The 17,126-nt window shown below is 29.4% G+C and overlaps 1 protein-coding gene across 1 annotated transcript in view; it reads right to left on the bottom strand.

The window, feature by feature from the left end:
* Window positions 1-17,126, bottom strand: part of LOC145332693 (uncharacterized) — a 109,714-nt gene that overhangs the window by 56,361 nt on the left and 36,227 nt on the right. The window contains exons 23-27 of the mRNA XM_080177711.1: window positions 16,732-16,806; window positions 15,898-15,972; window positions 8,729-8,788; window positions 4,079-4,125; window positions 545-642 (exon numbers count right to left, since the gene is read on the bottom strand). Coding sequence (XP_080033837.1) covers window positions 545-642; window positions 4,079-4,125; window positions 8,729-8,788; window positions 15,898-15,972; window positions 16,732-16,806 — 355 coding nt within the window. The remainder of the gene's footprint in view (window positions 1-544; window positions 643-4,078; window positions 4,126-8,728; window positions 8,789-15,897; window positions 15,973-16,731; window positions 16,807-17,126) is intronic.

Raw genomic sequence — 17,126 nt, 5'->3', positions numbered from 1 at the left:
AGCTTCTCAGAGTTCCCGGGAAGGTTTATAACTATTTTGGGGGAGGGTACCACCACTCTCCCAAGAGAAATCACAATAAAATAAAAAAAAATTGAAATATTTCCGCCGCATAGTGTCGCTAGCGTAGTGGCGCTGCGTAGAGACATGAATTTAACAGCTGATAATATAGACAAATTATTTCTGAAATTAGATATTTAAAATAAAAAAACATTTAAATGCCACTAGAGGCCTCTAGGGGAGTTGCCGCTAGTACTTTATACAGTACTATATTATTACTTGGATGTTTCACCAGATTATCATATACTCTAAAAAAGAGAAACTTGTAGCTGGCTAAAATAACGATACCACCACCCATCATCCCCCTAACCAATCCAATCCCCCCCCCAACTGGATGAATGAACTGACCAATAAATAATGTCAATAGCAACCTAAAATGACGACAATTTTTTCCCTGTCATAATATCCACGTGTATACTATATCCAGTGGTCTATTCTACTAAATCTATTAGATTAGAATGTACATATTTATTTATTTCTAGTTTACCTAAGTAATCTCTTAATTCTTGTTTTTCTCTCTCCATTCTTTCTCTAATCTTTTCTGCCTCAACTTTTCTCTTTGTATTTTCAACTTGAATCATATCCCTAGAGAGAAAATAAACATTAGAGTTTAGACTGTTAGAGGTTACATTAACATAATTGAGCTAAAAGTAGAGTATACATGTAAACGCATTGTATTGTTTCATATATGTACTGTTGTAAATTAAACTTAAATCCTATCCCTAGAGAGAAAATAAACATTAAAATTGATAGAGGTTTCATCAACATAATTGAGCTAAAAGTAGAGTATACATGTAAACTCTGCCTCAACTTTTCTCTTTGTATTTTCAACTTGAATCATATACCAGAGAGAAAATATAAACATTAGAGTTTAGACTGTTAGAGTATACATGTAAACGCTTTGTATTGTTTCATATACTGTTGTAAATTAAACTTGAATCATATCCCTAGAGAGAAAATATAAACATTAGAGTTAAAACTGTTAGAGGATTTTTTTAACATAATTGAGCTAAAATTAGAGTATGTGTATTTGTAACCCTTTTATGATTTGAATAATCAAGATACTCTTTGTATTTTAAACTTGAATCATATCCCTAGAGAGAAAATAAACATTAGAGTTAAAATTGATAGAGGTTTCATCAACATACTTATAAACTCTTTTTTATTATCATTAGACTGTGTATGTATGTAAATTAAACTTGAATCCTATCCCTAAAGAAAATAAACATTAGAGTTTAGACTGTTAGAGGTTTCATTAACATAATTGAGCTAAAAGTCGAGTATATGTATAAACTCTTTGTAATGTTTTATTGACTGATGTTAATTAAACTTGAATCGTATTCCTAAAGAAAAAAAAACATTAGAGTTAATATTGTTAGAGTCTTCATAAACATAATTGAGCAAACATAATTGAGCTAAAAGTAGATTATACGTGCAAACTCTGCATTAACTTTTCTCTTTGTATTTTCAACTTGAATGAGAAAGCCCAATCTTTCCCGCTTTTGTATTACTTTTGAGGAGTACGATTCCAGTTACGTCATATACGTTTCAGGAAAGAAAAAAGGAAGGGGGGAAGAAAATCTCTTCAAAAGAGATGGGAGAAAGGGGAAGAGATTTTCTTCCCCCCTTCCCTTTTTATATGACGTCACAGGAATCGTACTCCTCAAAGTAATACAAAAGCGGGAATGATTGGGCTTTCTCAAAGTAGAGTACATGTTTAAGCTCTTTTTATTGATTACTTCAAGTTTACAGCTTTCACCTCATATTGCTAAAAATATTAGTTTACATGTCTTTTTATTCTAAGAAACTTTAAAAGATAAATTTAAAGAGATAATTTGTGTTGTAAGTAACCTATACTTTTTAATGTTGTCCTCTAAATAGACTTAACTATAGTACAAAACAGAAAGCATGGCTGGTACATTTTGTAAAAAAGCACAAATTTTTCCTTAAATTTGCAGTCTCTAAAATATGTAGCCAATAAAAAATAGATTAAGCAGTTGTCTTCAGTATATATAGGATTAATAAACATTAAGAAATTAAAATTTAAATCTGAAAGACATATTGAGAAGGAAAAACGAAGTCAAAATGTTTTGAAACCCAAGTCTCAAAAGCTAAGCGTCAGCCGCCTGTAAGCCTCAGGGAAATTAACCTACTACAATTTGAGGCTTAGTCGCATCTGACGCGCGTCTGCCGAGCTCTTCTTGGAAGAAGATACATTATGAAAATACATATTGGATATTAGAAATGTAACATGTCTATATGTTAATACAAAATTGTAAAATTAAATTAAATAATATTTTCTTAAAATTCTCAGTATTGCATTCTTTATGATTATCTCAATTGCTATCTAAATGTACTAGCGGTTTCGCCTCTAGGGGCACTTAAGGTAGGAGGGGGAAAAGTCGACCTTATCCCATTTTAAATTTTAGTTTCAAAAGAGTTAAAAAAATATTTGTTGGGGGGAGGGGAGTGAAGACACCCTCCCCAAAAATTGTTTAAAACCTTCCTAGGACCTATAAGAAGCTTTACTGTAAAGGAAAACAATATCGGTTCAGTGGTTATCGAGATCCTTCGGGACAGACAAAAAACGCTTACTACTTTATATTATAGGATATAGATTACGTAGATATTGTGACAGAGGAATTTAGGTTGCTAATATAGTTCTCAGTTATTGATCAATACGTTCCGCATTGCAAAGGGGGTTATCGTTATATTAGCCAGCTGGGAGAAACATTTTATCAGGGTATGCTAGAATCTCTCACAATATCCACGTATTCTATATCCATTGCAATTTATCTCTTTAAACACAAAGGACCATTTAATAATAATTTTTCTCGTATTTATTCGAATCCGGTGGATAGGAACCGGTTCTCATCCATAGGAAAAAACTATGTCTAGCATCGTATTATATCCAGCTTTCTACGAATATAAAAATGTACAATCATAAGATTAAAACCAGTTTTTTTAGCCCGTGCCTTCGGCACCTTGGGGTAAAAAACTGGTTTTAATCTTATAATTGTACATTCTATATCCGCGGAAAGCCGTTTATAATACGACGAAAGAAATAACTATTCTAGTATGGCTTCGAAACCGATTAATATCCGCTGGATTAGAACCGGTTCTCAGACATACTTAAGAATTATGTATAGCATCGTATTACAGGATTTTCAACGACCATTGAAATTAAAACCATAAAAATAATACCAGTTTTGTTAGCCACTCGTACACTCGAGATTTAAATCTTATGATTTTTCATTTTGCCATCCGCGTAAAGCTGTCTATAATACAATGCGAAAAATAACTTTGCTATTATTATTTTTAACTGATTTTTGGTGGATTTTTGTTCTGCGTTTTATATTTTTGAATGTTGGTACTATGACTCGATAGTTTTGTTATTGTTTTGAATAATAGAATAGTTATTTCTCGCATCGTATTATAAACAGCTTTCCGCGGATATAAAATGTACAATAATAAGATTAAAACCAGTTTTTATTAGCAAAGAGATTCCGAAGGCACAAGCTAAAAAAAATGGTTTAAATTTTATGATTGTACATTTTTATATTCGTAAAAACTGGATATAATAAGATGCTAGACATGGTTTTTTCGTATGGATGAGTCTTGGTTCTAATCCACCGGATAGTAATCGGTTTCTAATGAATACGAGAATATACAAAACAACATTGTATGTATAATATGCAGTTAGGTACATGAGTAAAATTATTGAATTAAGAACTTGTGTATAAAACCCTACATCAATTTTTATTTCACTTTTCTTTTAAATATTACACCAGATTTAAAACTTTCAGTAAGTAATTTATATATCCTACCTATAAATATAAAGTAGTAAATATTTTTGTCTGAAGATAAAAATCTCTAAAACTACAAGTCCGAATAGATTGTTCTTTTCAGGGAAGATTTAGAAATGTCTTTGGTTAGTTTGAGGCTATTTTTCTGACCTCTAAGAATCCATAAAAGGACCAATTTAATTTTTTTCTTCAAAATTAAAATGTTTTTTTTTTACCTTAATTCGTCATTTTCTCTTTTTCTGGCTTCCAATTCTTGCTTCACCTAAAAAAGAAGAAGAGATTTGACCAGGGATCTAAAGGGATAAGACAATGGCCGATAAAATGATGTACATCTCTAATGATGATACACAAAATTACCCCTTTTGTAGATTACAATTAGTGGTTGAAACATTTGGACATCACCCCTGGCCTAGAGTTTGGTAGGTGTTCCATACTAAGCCAACTAATTAATAGCATCCTTATTTGAATGAGGAGCATGGACGAGGGAAAGCTAGGTGTCTCCTAATCAAAGTGTTGACACTGAACACATTATAAAGTAGTTTCGCTGCCAGTTGGTGATGTTGTTTTGATAATAGACATCCAGTTGACCGAGAATGTACGCAAGTTTAAATAGTACAAGTAAAACAAGGATGACAACATCCATAAAAGCGGAGCACTGAAACGGTAGGACAAACGGACACTAACACTTGTATAGTGTCAGAACTGAATATAAATATAGAATATAAATGTATAAATGTCGAAGCAAAATTGTAAGTAAAATTGTTAAAAAACTGCTTGATACAGAATAATGTTTATGGACATACTTACATTTTTAGGACTTGATTATAGAGTTGCTTCGCTTAAAATATTGTACTTTATTGTCCCAGCAATCAGTATAACAAAAATCAGATCAATCGGATTATTACATCACATAAAAATTTTTTGTTTAAAAAGTAAAAAAAATCAACATGTTTAAAATGGACGTACGGACATTCTGGTAATGATTATAGAGTTGAAACGCTTTCTAAATCGTACCTAACTACTACAGGAATCACCATGCAAAGTTTGAAATTAATAGGACAATTCTAACATGCCTAAATTAGCGAAAAAAGCTATCCATTACGGACGGACGGACGTACGGACGGACCAACCCTAATTATAGAAAAGCTTCGCTTTTAAAAACTACTAAAATACTGCTAAAAGATTACTCAATATTGGGTTAGAAGAATATATTTTTCATCTAAAAAGTTTAGTAAAAAAAAACTTGCCATTTTGTCCATTTTCCCACCCCTATATCCATGTATAAAACCACAATACATTAAATAAAGCAAGTATAGAGTACATTTTACCAGGGAGGAAGGGGACATTGGGCTGTTTGTTACACTAGTCCCCAAAGCTTTATGATAACATTTCTTACTCGTTGGCTTAACAACTTTGGGGACTTTTGAAATTTTATTGGTTGTTTTAAGTAATTTCCAAAAGTATTAACTAAATATTCCAATCTACAAAAGGGGTAATTTTGTGTATCATCATTTGGGATGTAAATCAATTTATCGGCCATTGTCTTATCTCTGTAATCCCTGTAATTTTATATTTTATTGTAGAAAAAACATCAAAAGTTTTTCATCCCAAAGGAGAGTTTCTATTTGAGAGATTTTATTCGACAATATCTTTTTAATCATTAGCGGACACAACGTAGCCACCCATCAGATACGTCCAAGCTTTTTATTTTTAGGTGGGTAATATGAGGGGTTTCAAAGTTTGAGGGGGGGGGGTAAGGTGCCGAAACTGTTATTAGATTAACGATTTTTAATTTTTTATTCGTGGAAAATTGTCTGTATACGATGCAACAAAAGATTTTTTGTGTGGCCGAGAGCAGGTTCTAATCCAGCGAATATTAAACGGTTTTGAAGGGGGTTGATTATATGGTCCAATATGTTTTTAAAAAATCCTATATTATATTCAAATTTGCTATTACATAAAATACATACAATAAATTTAAGAACATTTTATGTACGTACATTTTTAAGGTATTAAAATATTTTAAAGACATAATAATTTTAAATGAATAAATTTTTAACAAGGATGGCATTAACAATAAAAGAGAAGCTCTGAAGGATCTTGCGGCCATGACCTTTATTAACAGTGGAGGCTACTTTGTCCAAAGCTACTTTGTCCTGAAGCTACTTTGTCCGAAGCTACTTTGTCCGAAGCTACTTTGTCCAAGATCTGCTCTGAAACGGTAGGACAAACGGACATAATAATAAATGTATAGTATCAGAACAAATTTTAATGTACAAGTGTAAAAAAATGTTGTAAAACTGATTAAATATATTATACTGGTTAAGGACATTCTTACAATTTTAGGACTTGATTATAGAGAAGCTTCGTTTACAACATTGTACCTTGTTGTAATAGGAATCAGTATTAATAACATCATATAAATAGAAAAACTATAAAAATTGTTGTTAAAAAGGTTAAAAATCAGAATCTTTTAAATGAACGTATGGGCATTCTTTTAACGATTTGCTATGCTTTCTAAATCGTACATAACTACTACAAACATCATCAAGTTTAAAATCTATAGGACAATTCGAACATGCCTAAATTAACGTCCATATGAAATTTAGAACACAGTAATAGTGTCTGACTGATTATGACGTAACAAAAAAAAATTAGCCAATGAGAGGCCGTTATTGACCAATGGTAAAATTTATAGTGGCCTCTCATTGGCTAATTTTTTTTTGTTACGTCATAATCAGTCAGACACTATTACTGTGTTCTTAAATTTATAGTCCAATGTTTCTCCTTGGTTTTAATTTTATTAAACGCTTCATTTTAGTTAAGGCTACATTATGTCAAAAAATAAAAAAAAACAATAATAAAACACCTTCACCCCATCCCCTCCCGTTCTACTGGATGAACGAACTGAACAATATAGGAGTTCCATGTTAGCAACCTAAATTCACAAATGTTTCCCCTGTCATAATATTCAAGTCTATTATATATTCATAAATAAAAATTTTAGTTTTAGATATTTAAGTTGACGGCATGAATAAGATATTATGAACTATTTTCCGCGGATAAAGAATTTATTTTAGGACATTCTGCTTTGTTTGCGATAAAAGGTCGAAGGCTCCTGCCGAGAAAAAGTCAAATTTCTTTTAAAATCTAAGCAATGAGGTTGGTTTTAGGCAATTAAAAAAACAAAAACATTTAAAATCTTTAATTACAATTCCCCAAGATGCTAGGGGCTCAGTTGCAAGTCTAAAATACCCTGTAATTCATGTTTTAATACGATTATGAAACATAAACAAATTTAATAATGCAATGGTTTTACATATTGTATAAAAATTTTTAAATATGGAATTTTAAAAGCATTTACAGTTTTTAAGTATTCTTAAATTTTTAAAAAAAATTATACAATTATACTTTTATAAGCAAAGTGTTCTATATATAATAGCTATGTCGATAATTCGACACAATTACCACTACTATTTAAGCCTTAAAGTCGTCAAATTTCAGTAGGGCTTCGAAACCGATTAATATCCGCTGAATTAGAATGAGCCATACTAAAACATTATGACTTATCGTATTACAGACAAAATTTTCCACGAATAATAAAATAAAAGTTTGTTAGCACCATGTTTACGATGCGATAGTTAGCATGTCGACATTTTGTCAATTTATGGACATCCATCTTTACCTTAAAACGTTGAGGGGGAGAGGGGGGAGGTATTTTTGTGATTCATAATTATCCTCTCAAAAAGCTTCACAACTATCGTAATTTTTTTTTATAACATGTACGTAAGTGCAACATTTTTGCGAGTATTTAGATAGTTATAAATACATATATTTAAAAAGTATCTTTTGAACTGGGAAAAAAAGTCAGATATACTTTTTATCCTTAAACTCAGGGATACAGAGATGGGACAATGGGCAGTTAATCAGGGAGGTAGGGGACAATTGGCTGTTTATTGCTCTAGTCCCCAAATTTTATAATAACGTTTTCTTATTCCTTGGCTTAACAACTTTGGGGACTTTTTATCAAATTTTAATTGGTAGGTGCATTAAGTTAAGTGTTCCAACGATTTAACCAATAATTGCAATCTACGGAAGGGGTAATTTGTGTGCCAGCATCGGGGATGTAAATCAATTTGTTGGCCATGGTCTTATCACTTTAGATCCCAAGCAGTTAATTCAATGTTGAGAGTACTATCTCATTATCTTCAAAACCAGATGTATCTAGAAACTATAACAATTTAAATAAACTATTTTTATTAGATTTTGATAATCAGAAATAAGTCAGCGTTCAAATAAGAATATTTAACATTATTTATCCTGTCACATTTTGCTGTTAATATTCTGTAATTAATCAAACTTTAGAACTGATAATTTATTTTAAATATTAATCATAAATATTCTAGTTTTGATTTTTGTTCATGTGAAATAAGTGTTGTCTGCTTGTAGAATACTTTTTCACGGCATTCTATTGTCTAGTACCCAAAATATCTAAAATTAGGCAAACTAAGAACAGTTGCCTTGGCTCTAGTACCCAAAGAATAGATTTATTATTACTTGGATCTTACACCAGATTATCTTGTACTCTAATAAAGTGATACTTGTAGCTGGCTAAAATAACCTTACCCCCATTTAGCCCCCTTTACCCCATCCCCTCCTACTGAATGAACGAACTGACAAATCAATGAGGTCAATGTGAGAAACCTGAATTGACTACAAATTTTCTCCTGTCAATATATCCACGTATATTCTGAGCTGTATCAAGTCCAAGACAGAAATTTAAATATTGAAATCCATTGTCATATCTCTACATGCCTGCCAAAAAATATAAATTTCTATCCTTATCCGAATTCCCTGGCGCTTACCTTTTCAAAAAGTTTGATGAGATCGTTTCTACCACTCTCTTGAGATGTCTCCAGCCTTGCCTACAAATAACAATATCAGATGCAGGGACTAGGGAATATGATTCAGACAAACAAACAAATAACAATATCAGATGCAGGGACTAGGGAATATGATTCAGACAAACAAACAAATAACAATATCAGATGCAGAGACTAGGGAATATGATTCAGACAAACAAACAAATAACAATATCAGATGCAGGGACTAGGGAATATGATTCAGACAAACAAACAAATAACAATATCAGATGCAGAGACTAGGGAATATGATTCAGACAAACAAACAAATAACAATATCAGATGCAGAGACTAGGGAATATGATTCAGACAAACATTCTAAGTGAAAATTTCCCCACAACCCTTTTCACTTATTTCTCCCGTTTTTACCCACTTCCTTTCAAGTAATAAAAAGTTTTACGTCAACTGTAGGGCAACAAAATATGTAATTTTCGGCAATTTCAAATGGAATTAATTGGCTAAATCACACCCTCTGATGAGATGAAGAATAGATATCTGGTATGAAATAGATTTATTACTATTGGCGTGCACAGGTTCTTTACACCTCCCTTAAACCACAATCAAGGGTGGTATAAAAAGGGGTGAAATACAATCAACAAGAAGGGTGTTATTTTATTGTCAGGTGTCAACTCCCCTAAATAATCAACATCCCAAAAGTCAAACAAGCCTCCTTTGCAAATACTTTAGTACCGAATCTACTCTATAATTCAATTTGTCTGTCCGTCAGTCAGATAGTCTGTAACGCTGAATGTTGGAAATCTGATTTTTAGGCTGCCATTGAAGATAGACAGCTGAAAATGGCAATAAAGATTACTATGGCATCCAGTCTATACATTGTTTGTACGTTTGTCTGTCGGTTATGCTTCATGAGACATAAATCTTATTTTTTTTGAGGTTTTGCATTTTCACTCTCTTTCTCTTGTTCTTGTTATGACAACTGGACATCAGCTATATAACACACGTTGTTCATTTGTCCATTTCATGATTTCATTGTGCTTCGCTACTTATGAAATATGTATATGTTGTCACCCTTGTTTATCATATCAGCTGAGTATGGCAAGGAGGGAGGGGAAATTGGGCTGTTCATTACACTAGTTCCCAAAGTTTTATAATATCGTTTTCTTATTTGTTGGCCTTTGGGTACTATTTCTAAGTTTTGATTGATTCATTCATTAAGTTGAGTGTTCACTAATAGTATTCTACAGAAGGAGTAATTTTGTGTAACATCATTGGATGTTAACATTAATTTATCAGTCATTGTCTTATCCCTCTAGATCCCTGTGAGTAATAGTATAGTAATATTTTACTTTCTATTTTTGATAATATTTATTCCTGTCTTTGACTAAAATAAGAATGAGAAACTATTTAAACTAACTTCCTAGTCAATGAATAGGTAATTAGATCTATCTATCTATCTATTTATACAGTTATCCTTATATATATATATCTATTTATTTATCAATGAATAGGTAATTAGATCTATCTATCTATCTATTTATACAGTTATCCTTATATCTATCTATCTATTTATTTATTTATCAATGAATAGGTGATTAGATCTATCTATCTAACTATTTATACAGTTATCCTTATATCTATCTATCTACTAATCAATAAATGAATAGGTAATTAGATATATCTATCTAACTATTCATACAGTTATCCTTATATCTATCTATCTATCTATTTATACATTTTTCCTTATATCTATCTATCTACTAATCAATAAATGAATAGGTAATTAGATATATCTATCTAACTATTTATACATTTTTCCTTATATCTATCTATCTATCTATTTATACATTTTTCCTTATATCTATCTATCTACTAATCAATAAATGAATAGGTAATTAGATATATCTATCTATCTATTTATACAGTTATTCTTATATCTATATATCTATCTATTTATACATTTTTCCTTATATCTATCTATCTACTAATCAATAAATGAATAGGTAATTAGATATATCTATCTATCTATTTATACAGTTATTCTTATATCTATCTATCTATCTATTTATACATTTTTCCTTATATCTATCTATCTACTAATCAATAAATGAATAGGTAATTAGATATATCTATCTAACTATTTATACAGTTATCCTTATATCTATCTATCTATCTATTTATACATTTTTCCTTATATCTATCTATCTACTAATCAATAAATGAATAGGTAATTAGATATATCTATCTAACTATTTATACAGTTATTCTTATATCTATATATCTATCTATTTATACATTTTTCCTTATATCTATCTATCTACTAATCAATAAATGAATAGGTAATTAGATATATCTATCTAACTATTTATACAGTTATTCTTATATCTATATATCTATCTATTTATACATTTTTCCTTATATCTATCTATCTACTAATCAATAAATGAATAGGTAATTAGATATATCTATCTAACTATTTATACAGTTATCCTTATATCTATCTATCTATCTAAACCCCGAACAAACATATTATGCAAATCTGAATTTTCAAAATAGCAGCTTTATTATTCATTTAGGATGATTTTACAATAAATATGAAATGTAGATGCCTCTTTTGGTTACAAAATTTCACTGTTATTTTTTAATTAATCAGCACCAATAAAGCACAAGATCTCAAAATCAGCATTTGGGGGAAATACTGGTGAACAAACATATTATGCAAATCCAAAACAAAGCAATAAAAAAAAGGTTTTTTGGCACTTTTCTCCTCTTTTAAAGATTGATTATGATAAAATAATATTTTTTTAAGGGATTTATGCATTAATTATTATGAAATATATTATAAGGTAGAAATTAATGATTTTTCTAAATAAGAAATGTTTGAAAAAAATAAATTCGATCCCTATCACTTTAGAGGACAGCTGCTGACCCCCAGTCTTATGGATGAACCTAAATACATGTTAAAGATAAAAATTACCCTGAAAAGTATACAAAAATGTTTTTTTATGAGTTAAAAAATTCATTTTAAAATCTTGATTTTGAGGATGATGACCTTTCAGATGCTCCTGTTGGTGGTGATGGTGAGCCAAATGTTATCTAAGTACATGCCCATTACAACAACTTGTCTATTAACCTATGTACCATTTTTTGTAGTCATAGCAGCCTCCAATGGAGCCTTCCAACAAGAAATATAACCATCTTCTAAAAACTACAGTATTCACCTTATGAATTGAAGTAAATAAAATTGCAATTCTTTTCTTTTTTAATAACGCTGGGCTGGTGGATGCTATAACTACAAAAATTGGATCATAGTTTAATATATAAGTTGTCATCATGGACATGCACTTTGATAACATTTGGCTCACCATCACCACCAATAGGGGCATCTTAAAGGTCATCATCCTCAAAATCAAGATTTTAAAATTGATTTTTTCAACACACCAAAAAACATTTTTGTATAATTTTCAGGGTAATTTTTATCTTTAACATGTATTTAGGTTCATCCATAAGACTGGGGGTCAGCAGCTGTCCTCTAAAGTGACAAACATTTCTTATTTAGAAAAATCATTAATTTCTACCTTATACTATATTTCATAATAATTAATGCATAAATCCCTTAAAAAAATATTATTTTATCATAATCAATATTTAAAAGAGGAGAAAAGTGCCAAAAAACCCTTTTTTTATTGCTTTGTTTTGGATTTGCATAATATGTTTGTTCACCAGTATTTCCCCCAAATGCTGTTTTTGAGATCTTGTGCTTTATTGGTGCTGATTAATTAAAAAATAACAGTGGAATTTTGTAACCAAAAGAGGCATCTACATTTCATATTTATTGTAAAATCATCCTAAATGAATAATAAAGCTGCTATTTTGAAAATTCAGATTTGCATAATATGTTTGTTTGGGGTTTATTTATACATTTTTCCTTATATCTATCTATCTACTAATCAATAAATGAATAGGTAATTAGATATATCTATCTAACTATTTATACAGTTATCCTTATATCTATCTATCTATCTATTTATACATTTTTCCTTATATCTATCTATCTACTAATCAATAAATGAATAGGTAATTAGATATATCTATCTATCTATTTATACAGTTATTCTTATATCTATTTATACATTTTTCCTTATATCTATCTATCTACTAATCAATAAATGAATAGGTAATTAGATATATCTATCTAACTATTTATACATTTTTCCTTATATCTATCTATCTATCTATTTATACATTTTTCCTTATATCTATCTATCTACTAATCAATAAATGAATAGGTAATTAGATATATCTATCTATCTATTTATACAGTTATTCTTATATCTATATATCTATCTATTTATACATTTTTCCTTATATCTATCTATCTACTAATCAATAAATGAATAGGTAATTAGATATATCTATCTATCTATTTATACAGTTATTCTTATATCTATCTATCTATCTATTTATACATTTTTCCTTATATCTATCTATCTACTAATCAATAAATGAATAGGTAATTAGATATATCTATCTAACTATTTATACAGTTATCCTTATATCTATCTATCTATCTATTTATACATTTTTCCTTATATCTATCTATCTACTAATCAATAAATGAATAGGTAATTAGATATATCTATCTAACTATTTATACAGTTATTCTTATATCTATATATCTATCTATTTATACATTTTTCCTTATATCTATCTATCTACTAATCAATAAATGAATAGGTAATTAGATATATCTATCTAACTATTTATACAGTTATTCTTATATCTATATATCTATCTATTTATACATTTTTCCTTATATCTATCTATCTACTAATCAATAAATGAATAGGTAATTAGATATATCTATCTAACTATTTATACAGTTATCCTTATATCTATCTATCTATCTAAACCCCGAACAAACATATTATGCAAATCTGAATTTTCAAAATAGCAGCTTTATTATTCATTTAGGATGATTTTACAATAAATATGAAATGTAGATGCCTCTTTTGGTTACAAAATTTCACTGTTATTTTTTAATTAATCAGCACCAATAAAGCACAAGATCTCAAAATCAGCATTTGGGGGAAATACTGGTGAACAAACATATTATGCAAATCCAAAACAAAGCAATAAAAAAAAGGTTTTTTGGCACTTTTCTCCTCTTTTAAAGATTGATTATGATAAAATAATATTTTTTTAAGGGATTTATGCATTAATTATTATGAAATATATTATAAGGTAGAAATTAATGATTTTTCTAAATAAGAAATGTTTGAAAAAAATAAATTCGATCCCTATCACTTTAGAGGACAGCTGCTGACCCCCAGTCTTATGGATGAACCTAAATACATGTTAAAGATAAAAATTACCCTGAAAAGTATACAAAAATGTTTTTTTATGAGTTAAAAAATTCATTTTAAAATCTTGATTTTGAGGATGATGACCTTTCAGATGCTCCTGTTGGTGGTGATGGTGAGCCAAATGTTATCTAAGTACATGCCCATTACAACAACTTGTCTATTAACCTATGTACCATTTTTTGTAGTCATAGCAGCCTCCAATGGAGCCTTCCAACAAGAAATATAACCATCTTCTAAAAACTACAGTATTCACCTTATGAATTGAAGTAAATAAAATTGCAATTCTTTTCTTTTTTAATAACGCTGGGCTGGTGGATGCTATAACTACAAAAATTGGATCATAGTTTAATATATAAGTTGTCATCATGGACATGCACTTTGATAACATTTGGCTCACCATCACCACCAATAGGGGCATCTTAAAGGTCATCATCCTCAAAATCAAGATTTTAAAATTGATTTTTTCAACACACCAAAAAACATTTTTGTATAATTTTCAGGGTAATTTTTATCTTTAACATGTATTTAGGTTCATCCATAAGACTGGGGGTCAGCAGCTGTCCTCTAAAGTGACAAACATTTCTTATTTAGAAAAATCATTAATTTCTACCTTATACTATATTTCATAATAATTAATGCATAAATCCCTTAAAAAAATATTATTTTATCATAATCAATATTTAAAAGAGGAGAAAAGTGCCAAAAAACCCTTTTTTTATTGCTTTGTTTTGGATTTGCATAATATGTTTGTTCACCAGTATTTCCCCCAAATGCTGTTTTTGAGATCTTGTGCTTTATTGGTGCTGATTAATTAAAAAATAACAGTGGAATTTTGTAACCAAAAGAGGCATCTACATTTCATATTTATTGTAAAATCATCCTAAATGAATAATAAAGCTGCTATTTTGAAAATTCAGATTTGCATAATATGTTTGTTTGGGGTTTATTTATACATTTTTCCTTATATCTATCTATCTACTAATCAATAAATGAATAGGTAATTAGATATATCTATCTAACTATTTATACAGTTATCCTTATATCTATCTATCTATCTATTTATACATTTTTCCTTATATCTATCTATCTACTAATCAATAAATGAATAGGTAATTAGATATATCTATCTATCTATTTATACAGTTATTCTTATATCTATTTATACATTTTTCCTTATATCTATCTATCTACTAATCAATAAATGAATAGGTAATTAGATATATCTATCTATCTATTTATACAGTTATTCTTATATCTATATATCTATCTATTTATACATTTTTCCTTATATCTATCTATCTACTAATCAATAAATGAATAGGTAATTAGATATATCTATCTATCTATTTATACAGTTATTCTTATATCTATCTATCTATCTATTTATACATTTTTCCTTATATCTATCTATCTACTAATCAATAAATGAATAGGTAATTAGATATATCTATCTATCTATTTATACAGTTATTCTTATATCTATCTATCTATCTATCTATTTATACATTTTTCCTTATATCTATCTATCTACTAATCAATAAATGAATAGGTAATTAGATATATCTATCTAACTATTTATACAGTTATCCTTATATCTATCTATCTATCTATTTATACATTTTTCCTTATATCTATCTATCTACTAATCAATAAATGAATAGGTAATTAGATATATCTATCTATCTATTTATACAGTTATTCTTATATCTATATATCTATTTATCGGCCTGAGTGTGACCCGACTAACTAAAACATTCCCAACGCAAGGATCAAAATAATCAATATTACCTGAATTTCTTTTTCTTTCTGGGCCTGTTTCTCCGCCTCCTCCGCCATTCTTTTCTCCAGGTCAGCTTGGTCCTGAGCAGTTGCAGGTAATGTTTAAAATTAAAGTAATAGAATGTCTAACTGTATACATAAAAAGGTCCATAGATAATTACCATCTTAAAGATTCATATATTTTGCCCATGGAGTGATATGCTTTACAAATAAAGGAATATTCATGTAAAGTTTGAAATTGATAGGGAAATACTAACAATGCTAAATTTACTATTAGAGCAATAGATGTACGGTCGGACCAATCCATTTGTAGAAAAACTTCATTATTAAAAATGGGTTCAGTACGATTAATTTTTTTTCTAGGAGGGGAGTCATAAGCATATATAACATTTACTTTGAAAATTACTTTTATCTTTTACATTTAATTGTCATTTAATAGTGTGTTGCTATTTCTACAACTAGTATAACTACTGGTTAGGGGAGGTTAAGCAAGCTATTTTAAGGATCCCAGAGGGGCTATAATAAGCTGTTTTTTGCTCATATCTTTTTAACCTAACCTAAACAAGATTATTTGAAGTTGGAGGATGAAACAAAGAATCTGCTATATAAAATTGAAAATGAATCTGACCAATTTAAAAATTCTTGGAAGAACAGGTTATACTTAAATGAAAGTTACAGGATGTCTGAGTGTCACCTGTAGTCTTAGAGAATTGCCCCTGAAATAAAATACCCTCTCAAACGTTTAAAATTGTAAGTGGAGGGTAATCTCACCACCCCCTTTTCCCTTAAGTAACCCTTGAGGGCGCTATTTATATAAACTGATAAATATAATAAACATTCCTGCTTAAGCTTGGCCTCAAGACGTTGTCGTTCAGCTTCTAGAGTAGCTTTCATCTCTGTACTAGAATCATTTCTTTCCTAATAGATAGATAGATAGATTAGTTCAGCTTCTAGAGTAGCTTTCATCTCTGTACTAGATTCATTTATTTCTTAATAGATAGATTAGTTCAGCTTCTATAGCAGCTTTCTTCTATGTACTAGAATCATTTTGTTCCTAATAGATAGATAGATAGATTAGTTCAGCTTCTAGAGCAGCTTTCATCTCTATACTAGATTCATTTCTTTCCTAATAGATAGATAGATATATTAGTTCAGCTTCTAGAGTAGCTTTCATTTCTGTACTAGATTCATTTCTTTCCTAAATGATAGATAGATAGATTAGTTCAGCTTCTAGAGCA

Source organism: Acartia tonsa, chromosome 11, assembly GCF_053477335.1.
Source record: "Acartia tonsa isolate MP-2025a chromosome 11, ASM5347733v1, whole genome shotgun sequence".
Lineage (NCBI taxonomy): Eukaryota > Metazoa > Arthropoda > Copepoda > Calanoida > Acartiidae > Acartia > Acartia tonsa.
Note: the sequence above shows the minus strand (reverse complement) of the source record. Positions and strands in the feature narration are given on the sequence as shown.